Source organism: Pseudomyrmex gracilis, unplaced genomic scaffold (genome assembly GCF_002006095.1).
Source record: "Pseudomyrmex gracilis isolate BER0280 unplaced genomic scaffold, ASM200609v1 scaffold_15, whole genome shotgun sequence".
Lineage (NCBI taxonomy): Eukaryota > Metazoa > Arthropoda > Insecta > Hymenoptera > Formicidae > Pseudomyrmex > Pseudomyrmex gracilis.
In genome coordinates this window covers 796,889-820,236 of record NW_018020599.1, presented here as the reverse complement: position 1 = coordinate 820,236, position 23,348 = coordinate 796,889, and the positions used below count along the sequence as shown (strand labels likewise).

The 23,348-nt window shown below is 37.4% G+C and overlaps 1 protein-coding gene across 1 annotated transcript in view; it reads left to right on the top strand.

Annotated features, from left to right (window-relative positions):
- Positions 1 to 23,348, top strand: part of LOC109863975 (transmembrane and TPR repeat-containing protein 1-like) — a 126,572-nt gene that overhangs the window by 87,084 nt on the left and 16,140 nt on the right. The window contains exons 7-10 of the mRNA XM_020444707.1: positions 4,158 to 4,347; positions 13,499 to 13,620; positions 13,704 to 13,868; positions 14,317 to 14,430. Coding sequence (XP_020300296.1) covers positions 4,158 to 4,347; positions 13,499 to 13,620; positions 13,704 to 13,868; positions 14,317 to 14,430 — 591 coding nt within the window. The remainder of the gene's footprint in view (positions 1 to 4,157; positions 4,348 to 13,498; positions 13,621 to 13,703; positions 13,869 to 14,316; positions 14,431 to 23,348) is intronic.

Sequence of the window (23,348 nt, the reverse complement as noted above, 5' to 3'; positions counted from 1 at the left end):
AAGAAAATCGATACTCTTGCGTTAGAAATACAGAACGTGCACTGTCTATTGACATATAATACAGAATACCTATCATATCAGGCTAGCAATGTTTTTTTCGATTCACATGCGCCGTTGTGATAGTGGCTTGTTTAATAAACGTTCCGGAGTATTTCTTTGTGGCACGTTGAACATATTTCATCGCACAATATCTATTGACATGTAACAAGACTGTTACTTTTTGTCACAAGAGCCCGATGAAGCCGCAATGTTTTTTCGATTCACAAGTGTTGTTGATGGGTTTTTTTTGTTTTTTTTTTTGTTTTTTTTTTTGGTTTGAAATAAAAAGAGACGTTTTGGATTTTTTTTTAATAGAAAATCCATCTCCATGTTTTCTATATTCATGCTTTATATCTCACTGAAACGGATGCGCGCTTCGGATACAATGAACTTTTATGCGAAAAGTGGTAGTGCCACTTACGTACGTAAGCGCGCTCGATCAGACCGATGGGCATCTTGCGAGTACCGGAGGTACTCTGGCAACAATGCACTTCCGGCGCGACTGACAAAGACGCACGGCGCGTGTACCGAGGGATCGGCATCGACGGGAGAAAACGGAGAGGAGGAATGTACGTTTGATTCCGTACGCGGGACGGCGGCGCAATACATCTCTTCTCGGTTTACCGGTCGCTCGCTGAGACGGAAGTGTATCGTGCCCGACGAAGCGGGCACATCCGGCTTGCAAGATTAATTGCCAATAAACTCCCATTACAGAGACCTCTTGCCGTACGGTCGCTCTTCTCACCGATGTCGCGTCGTTTCTCGCAAACGGTCGCTTCGCAACCGTGCGCGCGCGCAAAGAGGATTTTTTTACGCGCAAATTTTTTTTTCTGAGAAGACATATCCTTCTCATAAAGATAAACCAAGATGAGAAAAGTTAGATCATTCGGCGCGAGATGATTTCGCACAAAACGCGCGCGAAAGATACAACGTGAAATTATTCACTATACGCGGGAGAGATAATTTATGAAGTGATATAACATTATTCAGACGTGCGCAATTTATTCCTCTCGGTTATAACGATTCAGAGCGACAGTCGCGATTATTCACGTAATACGAGCTGTCCCGAAACAAAGTGCGCTGTCTCGTCTCTCTTTCTTTGTGAAGATTGATAATTTATTATCTGCTGAAGCGTCTAAATTTCATTCACGCGTTGCGAAAGTTCGATGTCACACGAGAGTAAACAGGAATGAGAGAGAGAACATAATGTTATTTTTCTGAAATTCTAAACGAACTTGTAAACCTTCTTTTTTTTTTTTGTTGTGTTTTGTAGATCACAGGCGGACTTATATTATTTTACGTTTACGTTTTAATCTGGACACATAGTGCGAAAAGCATTGCCAACAAATTGTTGCAGATATGCATACGTTTTTAATTACACGATGCGTGACTTCGCGCTTGGAAATTGCATTTATGCAAATGGGGTGACTATCTGAAAAATTTGACGTGGAAAAATGATGCCGGCGATTCGCGTGCTTAGAAGCCGACGTGATTATGCATGCAATAAATCTCGCTTCGAAATCACCAAGCGAATGCTTAGGAACACGTGCGAATCGATCGCGGCCTATCTCGCACCTCCGCCTGGTAATCGAGGGAAATTGCTTTCATCTGAATTCAAAAGCATGTACGGGAGATCAAAGTTCTTACGTGCCGCTACGGCAAGACGAACGGACGATGGGTGAGAAGAACTTATCACGCGAGCGTCGATTCAAGTTTCCACTTTGCACACGGTTTCATGAATTTCTCGACTGTGATTGATCGCATCGAGACGCTTCGAGAAATTGTCATTTTCGGAGAATGTTTGTAAACATATTGACGAGTATGTATTTTATTATTGCTGTCGAGGTCTGTAATTTAAAGATGTATAATATGTTATAATGCCGTTGACCGTGGATTATCGTAAGTAAGGAATCAAAGACTCGGATTGCCCGTAATTTGAGGAGAGCTCAACACAGTATGTGTTTAAGATCTCGAAAACATGAACGGCAAACTTTAGCGCTTATGAACATCGACAGGATCGATATCCGCGTGTCACGAAAGTGTGGAGGGAAAAGAGAACGTCTGTGAATGTGCGAAAGAGAGGGTAAATTGATGGAACGGTACGATTAAAAGCCAATGACATCGCGTTTCTACGCGAATGACGGCTCTAAAAAGAAAAGCTTTTTCTGAGGTTGCTTGCCTTGACAAACGATCGTAGGACCAACAAGAAACGGTGTCTAGCGCGCGAACAGTCTTACTGAAATGGTCTTAATTGAACTGATTGATTAATTTGTTTTTCTATCAATTAGAACAATTTATATCTGTTATGAAAAAATTAAATCTCCGAAAAAACGTCACATATAAATTAAGAAAATGAAAAACAAATGTACAAATACGGAAGAGAGTTCTAAGTTTTTTGACTGTTCCATTGTTCGACTTTATTTATTCGGCACAGAGTCGAGAAAAACCTTAATATCCGAAAAAAGTCGATATCTGGACTGGAGTCTACGGAAGTTCCATGAAAGAGTCCACAAATCTGAGAAATATTCTTCCCAGATTTATAGCAACCTCTGTAATACCTGCGATTTCTAAAGAGTAGACGTGCAGGTATATGTCACCCTTCTGCCGCGCGACCGTTTTCTCGGGAAAATCCAATTCTTTCGTATGACAGTACGCGCGACCTTACCTGATATATGCCACAAATTATTATTTTGGCGTTTCCTGATCGTCTTTCATTCTCGTGATTTTCGATCTCGTACCGCGAATTCGCGATGCAGAAAACGTCTTCATCAATCATTTCGACAAAATAAAAGTATAGATAGTCGGCGACAAGAAAAATTATGCGCGGAAAAAAGACGTTCAGAGCCGTGATACATTATTGTCTTCGTTTTTTTTTTTTTTTTTTTTTTTTTGGGCCGCATAGCGTTTTTCATTGTTCGTGAGATGGATATTAATTAGCAGCGCGACATGTACATGCTCAAGCATGAAATAATAAAGGGATTAAGGTCGTTAAATCGCGAGACATTTAGAAGAATCGTCTGGACCGCGGAATGTAGATTTTTCTTGCACCAAGGGAATAATCGCCCAGTTACTCTACATTCACATTTTTCTCACGCTTCGTTTTGACGTGGTATTAGAAGAAAGTCGCGCGGATTCATTAAAACCCACTAAATAATCATATTCCCCGACGGGATGTTAGACAGTTTTTTTTTCTTTTTATCGCAAAAGTGTAGTGCACGGTGAAATTTATTTAAAGCTCGGTGATATTTAACGTTCTCGCGTAACGCGTGCGTTATATATAAATTTCCGTCGTAATTTGTGATAGTCGCTCTTATCTTTGCACACTGATAAGTTCGTACTCTCTTGTAACAACCGGGCAATTTATTGAGAGAGAAAGAGAAAGAAAGAGAGAGAAAGAGACAGAGTGAGAATCTCTTACGCTCAGTTGCTACTCGTTTACTTTTCGACTATTCGATGAATAGAGCCAATGCTGGGTGACGTCGCATCTGGTGCCTGGAACAATTAGAAAAGACTCATGAGCCCGTCGGAATTAACACTCACAACGGCACCGGAGAATATTTACCGGACGCGTTATGCGGGCCCGTGCGTTGTGTGCGCGGGGCTTGTTCGCGAGACAATAGACTTGCCGAGTAAGCCGTCGTTTCAGCGAGCGAGCTACGATACACCGAGAATATCCCCCTCCGTCGAAGATCGCACAGACGCCTGCCGTGGAGATACCGTGGGCGAGCATTATATCGGGGTGATTATATCGGTAGATGCTGATAGTGAGAAAATGGAACCTCGGTGTCAGCAACTGGAGGGTACCACTCCAGCCCCTATTGGCCGACCTCTTCAGCTCGTGCCAAGAGGACAATACTGGTCGTGAGAACTCGCCTCCGTCGTGACAAAGGAGCGGCCAATTTTCCGAGGAAAAAAACTAGACATCAAAGAGCGACAAACTTGTGCGTCAACGTCAGATCTCTTGGAAGAAGAGCTGGTTTTCAATCAAATGATGTTATTTGCATAATAATTGAAATTTCATTTCGACGATTTCTTTATGATGATGAATTTAACTTCAACTTTATTCACAAATAAATTACCGCAAATAAATTAATCATATTTGTTGTTGTTGGTTACAGATTACTGACTTTTTGCTACCTTGCGGCGCTGAACTGCTGGCTGCTTCTGTGTCCGGCTATACTCTCGCATGACTGGCAAATGGGATCCGTTCCTCTGGTTACGTCTTTCACGGACACCAGAAATCTGGCTACTTTTATATTCTTCGGCGGGTGTCTGGTGCTCACGTACAAAGCCTTCACGGATTTCGAGGTAAGTTTGCGCAATGTTTTCGCGAACGTTGTTCGCTGAATCGCTGACGGACTCCGGTAAAATAAAATTACAAATTACCGCTGCATCAGAATTCCTTCTAGGATCTCTCAATCGTTTTAAAAAATCACATTATTTTTTTTCTTGATCGGATAAAACCGCAGAGGGAGAGAGAGAGAGAGAGAGAGAGAGAGAGAGAGAGGGGTCGTAGTTTGACGAGATGCGACAAAATTGCGAGTTTTTTTATTTTAGCGCGTCGAGGTAATGTATTGTAAAGAAGCTATTTTTTTTTTCAAGTGGCCGGTATCGCGAATTCGCTGACGTTCTCGACCATCTTGCGAGAACGTAAAAACAGAATGACCGGTTGTCGTCTGTGCGAAATGTCAGATTGCGGTTAAACGGTTCAACTGGCAACCGTCTGACGCAACAAGAACAGAGAACGTAGTACTCCGTACTTCCAGTTCCTGTTGCTTTCCGATAGTCGACATAGACGACAATGACGAAATTGCACTGCGCTCGAGGCTTCATGAAGGAACTTTCGCGGTAATCACATGACAAACTCCAAGTCAAACGATAAGCTCGTGTATCTCTGGTAAAACGCATCTATTTCCTGCATCTTCAAGATCGTCAGTAAACTGCGCTGTGCCTTCGGCGTAATGACCTCTTTAAAGTTCGCCGTCTGGTATTGCACGGCCACTTTTCCTCAAACAGGTCATATCTGCGGCTTTAATGTCGCCTCGCACGCTTTATCTGCCGGCGGCGAGTCGGCTCTTCGCAAACGCGAAATAGAAACGGACATCTTCTCGCGAACGAGGTCAACTTTACTCACACGCACGGAGCAATCTGTTCGTTTGCGCGACCGCTCCAGAAAACAAAGATCGTTTTATCAGGTTTATCGTTGTTCATCACTGTAATATACGAATACGACGTTTAGTAATGTCGCACATTTTGTTCCAAAGCTTATAATTTTTTTTTTTATCTCACAAAATACGTAAAATTTTAGTACATAACATTCTTATATGCTTGGAGAAATATATATATATATATATTTATTTATTTATTTATTTATACATATGTACGTGTATGTGCGCGAGCAAAATCTTTATTTATATAGTTTTTATAAAATTTTATCTGATAACAAAAAATGTTTACAAGGCAGAAAACAAATTTATATATATTAATGTTTTCAATATTTACTTATATTTATTTATATTTTGATGGTATTATATTTAATCGTTATTATATATTATTATATTTATTATATTTAATCGTCGCACGAAACGTTAATCCTGAAATGTAAATTTGCATATATTTTCAATAAAGTATGACGCATATATTAAATGCATAAATGATGTAACACATGTAAGATATTGTGTTAAAATAACTATTCAGCAGGTATAACAAATATTTATGTAGAAAAATAAAAATAAAAAATACTAAATTAGTTTCAAGCGATAAATATCGTGTACCGTAACATTTTTTGCGATATTTTTTTTAGTTGTTCTAATTATTCGCGAGCGGACAATCGGTGCAGAAGATCTGCTTATTCGCTATTATTGTGCTATATTCTCTCTCATATATCTTCCGTAGTATTAATCGATATGCAATAAGCGGCGGTACGCGATTCTCGAGAGTTGAAGAGGTCCTTCGGGATTCTTTTTCATTAATGTGACTTTACCATTATTATGCCGCTTGCTTAATATCCGTTTTAAAGAGAAATGTGTGTAGAATAACATATAATTTTATGCCGCAATTTTCTTATATTCAAAAACTTTTCTTATATTCTAAATATTTTTGCTTTCACGTTTAAGCTTCGGAACCCTGATTTTTTAAGCATCTAAAACAGTGACAACATCTTTTTAACTTTCTTTGCAGTGCTTTTCACTATCTTGATAGTCGATCTTTCGCATGCGTATCACGTCGCTCGTCTTCAATATTGTTAGCGGTTGACGCGCGTGCGTACAGACAGCAACTTTCTTAGCTTCTCTCAAAACATTAAACTTTATCCTTATTTTGAGTACGTTCTTCCGCAAGAGTGGCAGCACTTGACGTTGTAACCAGCTAGTCATTTGAATGAGCTCTTCGGACTTTGTTGCACATTCTCGCTTTTTCTAAAGTTGATAAATTAACGGTGACTTTTTTTATTTTCTTTGAAAATCGACTTTTCCATTCTTAATAATATCTTTATAAGAAAAAATATAACTTCGTTGTTTATCTGTGCTTTTTCATACAAATTAGAAATTGCCAATGTCAACTGAAATAAATTATTCTTCTTTGCAATCTTAATTACTGAAAATCATTGTTTGCGCTTAGTATATTTGAACTGATAATATACACATAATTCTTGTTTAAAACATTCATATATAATTTACATGCTGCATGCTAGAGATTTCGCTTCATAAGAATTACTTCAATCGATTCTTGCAAAGTTATTTTTACGGATGATATTTTGACTATGAAAACATTTTCGAATATCCGGATGGTGTTTTTCAAGAGCATTTGAGTTAGTTTTTTGCACGTTTTGTATGTTAGAAAACAAATTAATCAGCAATATCGTTTTTAATAAATTATCGTGTTGCTCATTTTTAATGCTGCTGAAGTTACTTTTTCTAACAGCATTTTTTTGCAGCATGTTCATCACCATGTATACGTATATCTTTTTTTTTAGTCGTTGCTTTTTATTACTCGTTATTCTTTGATCTTTGAGTTTGCGTGTAATATTTCTTACAAGATCTTTACGTTTACCTGAAGAGTATCAACAAAATTAAAGTTAATAATGCTGATGATGATTTTGATAACATTTGACATCGACAACAATTTTTTCGTGCAATATTCGACAAATATTTATTTACATGCGATTTCAAAGTGCGAATTGAAAGATAATAACATTTGTTTAACAAGTCTTGTTTACCTACTTGTATTCTCGGCATTATTAAAAAATATCGCATCTGCTGATGATACGCTGTTTGTGGCAGCCTTTAAACTCTGTTCGCGCGGTGTTGTTAACAATATTTTTCCTTTTCGCGACTTTTTATGTCACTAGAGGATGACGTCTCTATCAATCCTCGCGGAATATTTAAATTATACTCTGTTTGCGCTTCTGCATGTGAATTCGATAACGATGTAGCCGTTGTTACACTACTTTTGCGTTCATCATCTGTAATAACGTTGGATCTCGTTCCGTTTCCTGATTCAATTGTATTTGTGATATTTGCCAATTTCTTTTTTACTACGTTTTTATTTCTTATATTTGTAACGTGACGAGAATCGGATGATAAATTCTTTTGCACTTATTTGTTCTGTGGTACATTCTTAAAACATTTTTGATATTTGCTGCAACGTTTCTATGTTTGTAATGTTGCAATCGTGCATTCCAAATTTCCAGAACATTTAGATCATTGTTTATTTGCATCCCAGATTCTATGTGAATTAAGTTTTGATATATTTTTAATTGATTTTTGAGATTCGACTTTTTCAAAAATATTGGTGTGTATCGCAATGTATTTGCAGAAGCTTCCAAACTTGCTCTTACAATGTTATTAATACGTTCGTGCTCCATTTCAGTAGATGAGTTAGTTTACGTCACGCTTTCCAATAACTCGTGACCAGCATTTCACTGAAGTTTGTTTCTCCCGTTGACAACAGTATGTTTGAAGTAATTGCCTTGTCTAGCGTTCGAACATTTCAATCATGCCGTTCAGACTGCAATGCTACGATACAGTTTCGGTTTTTACATTATTTTGAAGTTCGATTTGAGAAATGTTTGATATTTCGTTGTCTGACGTTGGAAACCGTTTTCAACACTTGGTTTTTAATCATTACGTTTATATTATTTATCAATTTATCCAATAAACAATTGATATCTTTTTGTTACGTTTATACGTGTGGTTTTTATTAATGACTTTTGATCCTGTAAATGCTTATCGCAGTTGTTTTCATTGTGCGATTATACGAGTAAAGATACTACGATTGACTAAAGTTTATTATTTATTGTATAGAACTTAATAACACTTGTAATACTAATATTACAAGTCACTGAATTAATTATTGTCCAAGATAACTTGGACTTTTAATCAATTTTCGATTGAGTTACAGTATCAATTAAAGACGCTAAATTTGAAAATTAATATTAATGATGTTATTAACATTTCTGGCGCATATATGTATGATATACGTACGTTCATCGCGTTAAAATATCTCTTTATATAAATTATTTAACAATATTAAATGCTTTATTTTTTTTTGCTATTAAAACCATTTATTGTTGCAATTTTATTGATGCAATTTTATTTGCATTATTCGTTCCTTTCAGGTCTTTGTTCAAGTTCTGAAATTAATTAAATTGTTTATGCCAGCATTGTTAATGCTTATTCTGTTTTTATAGGTGAAATGTAATAAATGTAGCTTCAAACTTCTGTTTTTATACTCGAACTCGTTAACCGTCTATTTTTTTTTTTTTTTATTTGAAATAACTGATGCATTCTTCAATAAACTGTCTTGATACGCATTGTTAATTGTATTAGATGTTACTTCCATTAAATTATTTACAGTGCTTTCAGACTTCAATAAATTTAACTTGTTTTGTTTTTCTTGTCTTGTCTTGGAAAATCGAGTTATCTGTTTCATCAAGTTGCTTTGTGATTGTTTATTGGCAGGTGAAATCATAAAATCTGATAATGTTTATTGAAGTCACGTGACTGTATTTGAGTTACACGTATTTTTAAAAACGTGATTAAACTAAAGTCACGCGTGACAGGAAAAAAAGGGTAAATCAACACGTGACAAAAGTAAAGTCATGTAAATTTAGTCACGTGTTGGTTCTTTTTTTCTCCCTGTCACGTGACTTTACTGTAATCACGTGTTGTTTTTCCGCTTTTCCCTGTCACGTCACGTTACTTTAGTCACGTGTATGTAAAGACTTTATTATCTAACAATAAGTTTTATCTTGTTTCTTACATTGCTGTAAGCGCGATATTTGTTTTTATAACAAGGTAGAAGATATTTTATTTGATGCGTTATTTGACATCTGTTGTTGTTTATCTGTAAGTTTTTCAATATTATCTGATAGATTTGCGTTTTCGACGAAAAGATTGCTTTTTCAGTTAATAGATGCGCAGTTTTTGTTTTGTATTAACATTTATATCTTTCCCGCGAGCGTCAGAAATATGTTTTGTTCGTGCACCATCTGCGAAAGAGTTGTTTGATATCGATTCTCGTAAACCCTGCTGATTATATTGTTAACTATTATTGGCTATGTGTTATTATTTATTTTTGGCGTAATATCGGTCGAGATTTATCATAAATCAGACGGTTTGTTTTACAATATCATTTCTTTTAACAATTTTATCAGATTTCTCATTCTCGAGGTTTCGATCGTCACATATTTCTTCGTCGTCATAGTTAAGGTAATTTACATCGTGCATGTACATTCTTGAACTTATAATCCGGAAATTCTGGCATTAATACTTTAGCACTGTTGTGATCCGCAATATCAATCACTTCTATTGACGTTTTACGTCGCGCGGCGGAGAATTAATTTCTCTTCGAACTCGTGCGTTGTTCCTCGTGTTTTCATGTTATCTTCTTCACGCGAGTCGTCTGACGCTGGAATTTCTGAATAATTTGTGTTAATACTCGCTTTTAACTGAACTGAACTCATTGTTATTGTGCAGCTTTGGTTTTTTTTTTTTTATTTCTTTCTGAATTCTTATCTCGTTGTTCCATCAGTATCCGTGCATTTATCAAGCGCTTCTTTTCGAACGAAGCGAACAGTATCAGCGGCTGTGTGTCGGTATCGCGGCGGCCTAGCACCGTGATGGATTTTTTGATTTCCCAGATGCGTTTTTGAGAGTAGACGAGGCGATGAATGGCTCGACGTTAAATCGGTCGGTGGATGACTTTTAATTCCACTAAAACCCATCTCAATCTCCGCTGACGTCGCATTATTATCAATTACGAAGTGAGTCCTTCGCAAGGCACGGCCGTGCTGCTCGTTTGCAGCTTTTGTTTTAAACCGCGCCCGATCCATCATCGACTGATGGCGACGCGAGCACGTTTATTTGTGTGTATGTGCTCCCTTCCTTTTTCATCAGATAAACCCGACGAGAATGACATCGCACTGTTGGCGACAACACTCCCGATCTCTTCGGTGATAATACTATCAATGTTCACAGGTTTTCACATAGGCGTGTCCGTGGAAAGTTTCGTTATTAACATGTTCACTGATTGTGTTTTCTTTGTCTCCCTTCCCTATTTTTGCTGATGTTATGGGACAGATAGTAGAACATTGAACCCCATCGAGGTTATACTGTTTATTTTTGTTCCTGATATTTTGCTCTTCCTTCTGGTCAACTGGAGAATCTATTCCGTATCGATTTTTTGTGTTGAAAAAAAGTAACATCAGTTTTACCGTAAACAAGATATTCTCGATCTCCGGTGTCGTAATAATATCGTTTGTATTCCATCTTTGTTTCTTTCTCACATTTCTCCTCGCCATTCGGATCCTCCTCATCAATATCGTCGTAGATTTTATGTTTTCTTAGATACTCTATGTGTACACAACTTTTCTCTTTTGTTTTCTTTGATATTCCATGTGTATACGACTCTTTCGGTTCAAATCCAGGTTCGAATATGATTTTAAATTTAAATTCTTCGCACAACTTCTTTATGTCGTTTGATGTTTCAAAGTCAAATATTTTTTTTAGAATTAGATACGTGTGTTTGTTGTAGAGTTCATAATTTCGCATGTTTTCATTTTAATGAGATTTGTATCGTCTGGTTTACGGGAATGTAACATGCGGCTTATGCCGGTCGCAGTCCGGCATTCCCCGCATCTTCATCTGATAACGATCTCTGCGTGCAATGTGATATCCTAGGTTTATGGAATATTCCATTTGTCCTATGCTCACGCTTCTCTGCCGAGATAATCTATGCTTCAGACGGTAGACGTTTCTGATGATCTGATTGGCGTAATAACTTTGCACGCGAGCGTTCGGTATCAGCAGTGCTGCGGAATCGAATAATACATTAAGCGTAGAATTTGCCTCGCAATGACGATTCATTTAATTTGAGTAAACACAAACTGTTAAATCAAAAATATACAATGACGCGGTTACCTAATTTCGGCCTTTGAATGTCTCGTTATTTCGGCGTTAGTTGATGGCCTATAGAAAGACTGTTTATAAATATCCGCATTACATGATGACCCAGACAAGAATAATTTGCTAAAATCGTCCGACAGCAGAGATTTAACTGCTTGATTGCCTTTGCTTTTGAGCGAGGAGTTTTACGAATGGTCGCGCGACTGAGCAATTTTACGTTTATCTGAACTCATGTAATAATATTATCCTTGTAACGGATCGTGAAACGAAGTTATCACAAAATTCGATTCTTGAGAGATTAACTCTTGTATCGGGATATGATTTATTATTTTCTTGATCTTTCTTATTATTGTTGTCCAGATTCATAAATTTAATACTTTTATCTGTACGTATGTGTGTGTGTGTGAAAAAACACAGAAATTGTCTTCAACATTTACATTTCTTGTTTAAATGCATCGTTGCAATGTATTATTTTGCAATATTTATATCTATAAACAAATATAGTATTAATGTGAATTAAATACATTATATAAGAGTTAATTAAACAGGAAAATTAAATTTGCCGGTGATTTTAAATGTTTAAATGTAAATTATGTATATATTGTAGAGGTAAATGTTCATTAAAATTTCAAAAACACGTTAACACGTGTGTTTTCAAATTGCGTACATTGCATACACAGTTTGTGCAAAATGGTTTGGAAAATAATATTTTGATCAATTGCTTGTTAACGCTGATGTTACACATAATAAAATTTGTTCTCGATTTAAAAGTTAACTTGTAAAAAACGTACGATGTGTAAGAATTATAATGAAAATCAATTTATTTAGATTGAATAGTCGACTTAATAAGATCAAAGAAAGTATATGTTAGTATAAATGATGTTTAATAATACAATGTTGATATTACTCAGCGCTATTGTACGTCGTCTCTCCACAATCTATTCTCGACAATAATCCTTCTTTTTAAAGGCTTAATATACAAATCGTTTTTTAAAAGCCTTATTTTGCAAAATCGTTAACAGGATATCGAGTATAAAAAAATATTTGTTTCGCAGAATGTCAATATACATTACGTTTCGAATTTAAAGATTTTTGCTAAAAGCTAACGTTATCATAACTTCTATGCAAAAATCTATGTTTAAACTGATTCTTTTCTACGAGATATTTGTATGTAGAAAATTCAATCATTGTGTTGCCACTGTCTGTAACTTAAAGTATCTTGTGACTCTTGAAAGATTCAATGACTATGAAAGACTTTTCTCTCCAATCTTTTTCACTAAGTACTTTATCGAAGATTTTTATGTAAGATTCAAACTATTACTTTTTCAACATTTACATTTGTGCAAATCACTCACACTTTTGTTATTTAAATTTTTACAAGGTGGATTAGACAGACGAAACAAAAACGATAAGAATGAGCTGAAAACTTCTGTTTGTCTCTCTTTATTTCTCGAGAAAACCTCGAAACTGCTACGTGTTATCGTTAATCGTGGGGTTTTATATTTCCCCGAGCAATTGTCCGTACTTTCTTCGCAGACGCGGCATGCGCGTTTAAATGTTTTAAAACACGTTAAGGCGACTTTCTTTTGCGTCATTTTATTTATGACTTTTATTTATGAGTTCTTTGAAAGTTTTTTTCCCCAGCAACTCGGAAGAGCTATATCTTTCCCTAAGTTTATAAATAAAAAGTCACCGAGCGCAACAAATCGCGCGGAATATCGTTCGGAGTATCACTCGTTAAACATATTCAAATCAAAAAAAAAAAAAAAAAAAAAAAAACACGAGAAACGCATGATTCAAACATACCTAATTTAACGAGTTGCACGTGGAGTTGTACGTGAGAGCGGCATAAACTTGCGTTATATAGCGTATAAACTTTAATCGAGTACGCTCATCCGGAGAGGATGATGAAACTTGTGTAGCAGTTTACTCTTCAAAAGATTTCGATGCAGAAACGGTGTACTTATAAAGATCTTAATCTTCTCTCTACTTATATCAGCGAACGTTTGAAATAACGCGTTGCATATATTTCTTTCTGTTTTTGTTATTTTCAGCAACAGAGACATCCACCTCTTGTTCTCGGTTGGATGTTCCTGGTACTGCCGTTTCTTCCTGCGTCCAATCTCTTCGTCACTGTGGGTTTTGTTGTGGCTGAACGAGTTTTGTACACGCCGAGGTAAAACATCTTCAAATTGTCATTACAGTCACACAACGATTGTCATCAACAAGCGAGTACAAATTTCCCATTAACTTTTTCAGCGTTGGATGGATCATTTTAGTCGTTTACGGCATGCAGATGAGCTGGACCGCCGTGCCACGACGGAAAAGCTGGATCGCCGCGGGCGTAGCTCTTCTTCTCGTTTTGGGATGTTACAGAACGGTTGTTCGAAACAACGATTGGACATCTCGAGAAACTTTAATCAAGTATGAAAAAAAAAAAAATGAAATGTACTTTGTAGTGTCGTGTCTTATCATTGCAGGAAGTTGTAGAGAACAATCATTTGCGTATTTGTCGATCGGTATGCACAAAGTACACTTTGTATAAAGTTCCCGGCGCCTAATGGCAAATATACATAATCGCATCGTTCCGCACGCAATCGCAAATTCGGGAATCACGGCAAAAATGATTTTGTCACGCGAAGATGCCGTGAGCATTATAGCGAATGTTTCGACCCGACTTAAACAAGGTGGCTGGTGCGGTGCCAGCTTTGTATAGAATATACGTTCACGAGCTCGATACTGCGGACACCGATTGGCTATGTATGGAGGTCGCGAAACATAACTAACGCAGATACGGGATGACGCGGGTGATGTAGGGTCGTGTCGAGGTCGGCTGGATGGTCTCGTCTGACCTCAAATCGCCTTGTTTCAGAGCCGGGTTGCGGTCCCTGCCCTACAATGCCAAGATGCATTACAACTTCGCCAACTTCCTCAAAGACACGTCGCAACCGAATCTTGCGGTCCACCATTATCAGCTGGCCCTATGGTAAGTATGTACGCTTCTCTTTTTTGCAAGTCCGAAATAATATCTCGAAAATTTCGGAACACTCGTTGAAGAACTCTATTGAATTACTTGAAAGCGGCGGGATGCATGTACACATGTGTAAACGTAATCATGTGTGTTACTTCTGTTGTACTTTGTTATTTTCAAAGTGTAGCATATGATGAACGTCTCATTCCACTTGGACACGATGTTGTTATTTCAAAAGCACACTCTTTTAATTAGTAACATGTTTATAATAAAAACACGTGAAATTATTTTTTATATATATTTTATCGTGAATTTTGCGCAATATATTAATACGTTGATAAATATTTATCTCAGCTGTACATCTATTGCTAATAAGGACTTGTGTAACGCTGTTAGTGGGCGTATTGCTTTGAAACTTACTCAACTCTCTGGTTCAATGAATACGCGCCCATTATATCCGGTTGTGAATAGATCAGACTCCGAGAGTCTTTTTTTTTTCAATACGCTTTTAACATGTCCGGAATTGATTAAACCTCATTACGGTTCGGTTTATCGTTTCCCGATAAATATTTTTGCTATACGCATCTATAAAATAACCGAAGCTCACGCTTTTATAGAAGTTTGTTGAAACATGTAATGACGGATAATCGACGCGATGTAAATAACGCGAAAAACAGCATTGTCGATGTAATTAGAACAATACACCTATCATTTCATAAATCATCATAAATCTTATTTAATTGCTGCGTCAATAGCGCAGTGTGTGCGAGTGCGAAGTTTCTTTATTTTCATTCTATTCTCGTCCAAAAACACGAGACAGAAGATACTGTAAACAACGTATCTACGCGCTGCACACTACTCCAGACTGTCAGATTCAAAGAGGTTTACAAAAATTAATGCGCACGAGACCGCGCAGCATTTATAACAACGCACTAACCCGCATGGTCCAATTAAATAATTCAAGCATGTCAGCGCCATGAATCCGACAAGTTGGTGTATTTTATATATGGCCGGTAACACAGTGTCCTCGTATATCTGCTCTAGAGTGAAAATGGAAAACACTTTTAAAGGATTAAAAGTGTTATTGAAAGAGTTAGTATAACATATTTTTAGCAAAATACGTAAAATGCTTTCAATGTAACACAGAGTCTATAGCCTATTTTTCATGAATATATAAAGCACGTAATGTAAACATAAGTAATCTTCCTACTAGAGATAACTGCATTGTGTATGAAACTGCATATACTTCGAGAAATTTTTCACAGAAATACAATTTATCAATCATCAAAAAAACGTGATAATTTTCGAGCATTGGAGTTTTGTCTGATAATTGTTTAAATAACGGTCTAGATAATCGTCAGTTTGTTGCTCTTGGAGTTGTGTCCTATATACATTTTCAAAGATATTTTCTCATAGCGATGATTAATACACGGCCATTTGTGCACGCTTCGCATATTTCTAGTAACATATTTTTGTCACAATTCTTTTACAAAAAAATCCAGCTATATTTTGAGATAATCATGTACAGTCATAATAATAAAAATAACAAAATTATTTTTATTTCGAATTCTATATTATTATTATTTCGAATTCTCTTGTTTATAAAATTATTAATTAAAATTGATAATTACGTATAATTATTTACAAAAATTTTGTTAACATTAACGAGAAATATGCAAAACGTTTTATTTTATTCTGTGCGTTGTGCGCGTGTCAGTTTTAATAAACCGATTACGGATGAGCAAAGATCTAACATGGATTCATGAATATGAATATTGTTTTGCCAAAGAACGTGTCATCGTCGGTGTCCGGTCTATGTTCACAGTGTGAATTTATAGCTTCTACAGAGAACGTCACAAGATGAAGGGGAGAAAAAGTAATTAAGAAGAATTTATTTATAAATTTCAGCATTACTGAGGGATTGTAATCAACTTTCGACGGCCTTGTGCCGTCTATAAACTTGTAATTCTTTCATCTTTCGGAGATAGGCGACGAGATAAATTAATGCATAAACTCGCCGGTACAATATAATTGCAAATTCATGATTTGCATTTTTTTAACCACCCTGCCAAATATTTTCTCGTGCTCGTGCTTTCACAGGTTTTCCTAAAATGTGTTTGTTGATGTCACATGCAATTTTAGAAGTATACAAAGCTGCATTTAATATTGTATTACTTAATATTATTTTGCTTTTATCTCAAACGATTTCTCTGTTATTATAGTTGGCTTTTTTGTGCATATATGTGTGAGCTTAATTTTCATTTGCGCATAACTTAACATACGGAATATTATAAAACGAATAGTCGGAGCAATGCAATCTTATTACTACACGCAGACTTTTCTATCTGCTTTTCAGCCATCATAGCCCTTCCTTTTTTCCTCATTCCTCTGTCTCGCACATAGCGTGAGCAGGGTCGCAGCAAACCGACAAAAGTGCATTAATTAGCCGCAGCTCGACTGCGCTCGAGATGAAGTGGTAACCAGTCGGTCGTTTTTTTCTGTTTTTGCTTTTCTTTCTCACTCCGATTCTTCCGCTTCTTTCATTTCTCTTTCTCTCTTTTTCTCTTCTCTTCTCTATTTCTTGTCTTACGCTCCTGTAATTTCTGCCTGTGCATTTTGGTTCCTGCATGTACCTTGCGATTTTCGTTATATCGCCTAGCACAAGGGTCGTGCAACGAGAGGGTGCGTAAAAAATAATTTGTTGGAAAAAATAAACACGTTCTACGCTCTCGGGAAGTTGCGCGCGTATATATATGTAAATACATATTTATTATTGCGATACGTCACGCGATTCATCATCGCGCAATCATCTGCGGCGAACCGATAAATTTGAACTCACGCTCGTCACGCTCTACGCGCTACGTGTCGTAACGCATTTCGCGAGCACGAATTTCATCGTAATATCGAATTATTTGTCTACGCGAACGCAATCAATCCGGTAAACATATCGAGGAAATGGTGACACGAGCTGAGTGGGAGAAAAAAACCAACGGGATAGAATCGAGGAAAGAGAACGAAGAGAATTGGCCAGCTGTAGTCGTTGCGGTGCGAGAGCCGACGGATGAAAATTGCATTTCGGCACTACCGCACCCGCCCTCGCCGTCCAGTTCGCTCACTTGTAGATCTCATTTCCTACGATCTCCCGGGCCGTTCTATGCGCGCGGCTCGCACCTCTTTCATTTTTTCTCTTTTCCTGCAAATCCCCTTTTCCGTCACTTCTCGTTACCATCAACGCGCGCGTCATCGTGTCTTGTGAATCGACCGGTATTGCCTCAGAAAAATCGAACTTTCAACTAACTGGCAATTTCCTTCGCTTGTTTCACGCGTCAAATTGTCGCATCGTTCACCGTTCCAGTCGACGCATAACGCGCTGCGTCGTTGAGTGACGAAAGGACCATTTTTTTTCTCTCCCGTTCGTACGTTCATTCCGTATTTGAGGCAATACATTTTATCGTGTATCGATCGACACGCGCGTTTCTGCCACTAAAATTCCTCTCTTTCGAAAGTAATTACTCGAGTATCGTCTTTTATGCATCTCGCATTTCTCGGCCGCGTCTCTTGATCTCTCGTTATCATCGCCCGCAACATTCCGCCGTTCTAAGTTTTGATCCTCGCGCGCGACGAATTAGTTTTCGATCTGTCGTACGAAATTTCCCCGAGGAGAGTCACGGCGAAGTTTCTCTTCCCGCGGGAATATCGCGCCGAGTAAGTAATTTAAAGTAGTCCGAGATTGACCCGGTCCGTGTACGAGTAATAATTGAGCGTCACCGGAAGAACATAGAGTTTCTCCTGGCGTGTTTGCTGTGGGAGGCGTCTCTCTTTCCTCCAGTCTTTCCATCCTTTTTTCACCGCAACGGTTATTGCATTCGCGAAAAGAATGACGCGAGGTGTTCTGAGAATTGTGAACGTAGGATAAAGAAAGAAAAGCGGAATGAAATAAAAGAAAAAAAAAGAGACGCTAGGAGAGAGCGACGTACCCAGTAGGTCGATGGAACGTCGTGGAATCGAGGTAAGACGCGACTTCTCTGTTTGCTTTTCATTCGCCGAGAAAAGCGGACCGTATCGTGAAAACGCATTCCTTCGTTCTCCTTTACTTGTCTTCCTTCTCACTTTCCGATACGTTACTTTGCCATATAGTCGCGTTGCTGCCTCCGTCGGCCTGCCAGTTCGCTCTCTTGGTCGACAGCCATGAAATACCAGAGTTTCATGATATTCTTACTTTCTTTATGTCAGCGGGCTATCCTCTTACAGTGTTTTGAGCTTCTCTCTCGTTTGACCTAGCTCGTGTGTGTTAGTAATAAAAAAAAACACATCGCATATAAAACTCAGGACCGCGTTTTAATCTCTTAAGCTTCCAGTCGAGTCGCCTTACCGTATATATATGTGTATATATATATATATATATATATATTAATATGATTGCAACAAGAAACATCATTATGACAAATATAAATTAAAAAGTGAACTAATTACTTCAAAAACTACACTTTTTTCTTCAAATCTCTCTATTATTGAAAAAAAAAATTTTGTTGCGCGCATGTAGAATAGCAGAACTTGTAATTAGCATCTCTCCAATGATTGACATTTATTGATTTGTTTTTAATTGTTAACATTTTTGTCTGTGGTTATGTTTTCTTTGACAAAGTGAGGTAGAATTAATTTGTGGGTTCTTTGTGACAACATTATTTTAGAATCCTTTAGTTGATATCTTCAAAAAAAAAGTCGACAGGTCTTTAAACTGCCAATCATTGGGCGTTTTATCTTACAGAAACATATTTAAAAAAAATACAACAGTAATTTGTTACACACCAGTTTCTGTTCAAGTGCAATATCGCGGTTTACATAGTGTTTTATTGTAGTTGATTATATCGTTATTTTACGAATTGTGACCGTAGCATGACGGCGCGATACGCGTCATTCGCAGGTGATGCATTGTTGCTGGACCATAGATACCGGACGAGATATATAAACCGTCAGAATTTTACACGGACATTATACAGCCTTATATTTACGATAATGCATTATTTGATTGCAGTTTTACGACGCCGCGCTTTTACTATTATTCAGCTTGGCGCATAAAACCGCGCCCGCGCTGTCATGTGTGCGTGTGTTAGTATGCGTGCGCGCGCGTAGGGTTCTGTATCTTGCAGTAAATCAAGTGCAAAGGAAATCTCTTGAATACACTGATCCGCAATAAAAATTTCCGGGACAATCGCTCGTGAAAGAAAACGTTCAGCAGCAAAGCCATACTAACCGCGCTTTTGCCTTCGGATAGTATCGACGAACTAACAGTAATTTAGTACGTATTTCTCTCCAAGTGCACTTTGCGAGACGACTCATCCGCAATATGAAACCATTCAATTAGTAGAAAACAGTTCCTTACGCTCGGTTGGTTTTCTTAGGCAAACGAGCGAGCGTTCACGTCGACGTTTTATCACTTTTTATTGATCTCTAACAATGCCGGCTCTCTCTTCTAAAAATTATACAGAAAAGATCGGAATGATTAAAAAGTTCATTGTGTATAATCTCGCTGCGAGGTTATTCTCATTTATTTAAAGAATAAAGCGAAACTGGTGCGCTGCGCGTTTTACGGCACAAAAAAATAATGAAATAAAACTAGCATAACTCAATTTGCATAAGACGCGGTTGTTAAGATTATATAAGAAAGTTCGTATTCTCTGTTTGGTAGAGTTCGCTGTGTAAATAAAAGTATCGCGAGTGCACTGAATCGAAACCAAGCTAAAAGATTTCGTATACAGATATTTTTTACTAAGTTTTGTTCGAGTGTAACGATTATTAGTTTTTTTTTTTTTATTTTTATTTAGCATTGGTTTCGCATTATAGAAAAAGCATGATAGAAAAAGCACTGTCAACTTGTATAATATTTCTTATCGCATTTTATCGCACAATTATCTCTCTCGCGCAAAACTTAACGAAATCTATCCGATCGATCGAAGCGTGCCGAACCGTTGCGAAACTGCGCATGTACACATACAATGAACACACAGCATAGAGGATGCTATAGAAAGAAAAGGCACAGTGGGAACCGTGCGGCCAATTTATCCATTGACATTTCCGACGTGCGAGCAATGCGAGCCTACAGTTTGCTCATCGATTTTTCGTGAGTGTAACGAAGCGATGCTCCGTCATTGTTTCACATTCACAATGATATATTTATAGCAGCAATGTTCTATAACGGTGCAGAACTATATAACTCCAATCATGATATTTGTTCTAATAAATCATGTTATTTCAAGTGTCACGTAAAAATATCACTAATTAGCAAATGCGCAAATTTATCTTAAAAAAACACAATTATACCTTTTTAAATCTTATTAAACAGAATTATACATTAACAAATCGCGCATAAAGATATTGTTTAAAAATCTTTTTGTAGATTGTGCAAATAAAACTTTATTTTATAATTATTAAATGTTCAGCTCACTTTGTGGAAAGTAATAGATAGAAACATCGCGTTTTTATTTTGCAATATTATGAGAAACTCGATCGGAGAAAGATTACTTTTCCACTTCTTTATCTCTTCGTATTTTATTCTTCAAATGTCAACATTGTTGTTGTCTTAACTTTACGATGTACTGTAATTAGGAGAAAAGCTAGTCTATCGAAAATTACAATGGGAAATCTTGCAAAGACCAAACTGTCTTAGCTTAACTGCGGACGAGGATTCTTTAGCGATGAACACAGCAAGTTGCGATGCGACTTCGTTCGTGGAGCACAATATTCGAAATCTAGTTTACAGAGCCTCGATGTGCGTTACTTTCTGCATTTTCTCCGTAAAACCGTGAAACTACCATAAATTAACGATCTTATAAAAGTTAAGGCTATTTTCTGTTCTTGGCTGTGCAATGTGGTCAACTATCGTAACTAACTAGTCCGCACTATTTCGGATTAAATTGCTCGAATCAATATTGGAAACGTTGGAATCAATATTCTCTCTTAATTAAAACTTCTAAAATTTAATTTTATAAATAAAACTAAATAGAACTTTAGATAGGAACAATTTTAAACTAAACTAAATAATAAATTTTACCTGGAATAAAGTTAATTTTACATCCAGCTTACATTTCTCTCTTTAGAATACATCTAGAAAGAAACATAGTGTTTCCATGTCCGCAACAATCGTTAAAAGTATAATCAAATGTGCAGAGAAATTTTCTAGACAACACAAAATTCAAGACGTACGGATCAATACAATTTGTTTTTATAAGATGTTTTTATATTTTACGTTGTATCTGTATTTCGATCGTATTAATTATTTAACAACATAAAAAGTAAACCTATTAAAAAAATATCAGAAACGTAGTGCATAGTACACTCAGAGTGCAGTATACTTAGCAATTTCAACTTCCGAAAAATGATGGCGCACGGAAGAAAGAGTCGGCAAAGAAGAATTTATCTAGGGAGCACATAGTCTACTACACTTTATCTCCTTCTTATAAATGAAACAGGTTATTTATTATCCAATAAAGAGACACTCCTGGCACGCGGCACCCTGCTAGATACTTTACGGGGGTGGCAAACCCTGACGTGTAAATATCGAGGTTTCTCCGCGTCCCTCTCTGGAGACCACTGCGCACGGCGTTCCATCTTTTACACGAGTTTTCGACAGCGCATATTCCGGCGCGTCGCAACGACGGAAATCTCAGCTCACAGAGAAGGATCCCACCGGGGATCCTAATTACAATAACGAAACACGCTTAATTCATTATTTTAACACTTGGATGTTGCGCTATCCGGATAATTAACGATCTCTATCTTGTTTAATGTAAAATTGTACGTTCCGCATTTTATAATTTTCATTTATTTGGCAAAAATAGTTTCCCGGTAAACACATACAGCAGCGCGTTTCTATCAAATTCTCATTTCTGAAATTGCGCGCCCGGTCAGCCTTATCTCTCAGACGGATGTCATACTTGTTAGAGCGCTTTTGTGTGTGCGGTGGCACGAATGAAAAATTGTTACGCGGCCAGGTCATTCGACAAAGTGGCCTTCATTAAAACTTTGTACAGCTTTATGGAGGCGACTAGCCTCGAGGTTGTTTTGCACATAGTGGTGAACATGTCGCGTCCGAGACCAGGGCAACGAAGCGAGCCGATATGGCCTGTGTAGATTGCGAGATATGAAAATCCAGGATTATCAAGCGCTTTGCCTGCCGAGCATGAAAGACGCGACAATTTAATCATTGCGCGCACGCGCGCTGCAAAAAAAAAACAAAAAAAGAAAATGTGAAGCAGCAAGTCGCTACTTATCCGCAGCATCATTGCTTCGATTTTTCTTTCTCGAGCCCGTGAGCTCTCGCGATTTTCCGCTCTCGCTGGCACTCGCGCAGCCACGCACATATCGCGCGGAAATTCGTAACGAAGTTTGCGAAACGGCGCTGATTGATTTTCTCTCGAAACTCGATATCAAATTACTACCACGAGCGTGGGAAACATCTCGAGCATCAGAGATCGACCGGAATAAACATAATGGCGGTCTCTTTATCTCGAGGAATAACTGCGGTAAAATTAAAAGTATTAAATTAGAGAAATGATGCAAATTAGAAGTAATGACCTTTCTACTTGATTCAGTAATTCTCGTGACTACGTGTAATTATTCGAAGAAATAAAACTTTTGACATCACACATCTCACGACAAATTTAAGAAAGTAATTGTCCGAAGAAAGAAAGTCGAGGGATTTTCGCATGAATTTGAAATTTAAAAGAAAGTCATCGAGCGTGAACGGCGCGGTTTTGCTTCGGAGCAGAATAATGACCGCGACGTTTTTCGTAACGACATCCTTTGAGATTTCCGCTCGAAGGATGTATGCAGATCATCTTAAGTTGCGATTCTTTTTGTGTTACTCTTTCCTTCGCGATCTTTAATTGATCCTATTAATACGTCTTTCGCATAACTCAGACTTCCTGCACGCT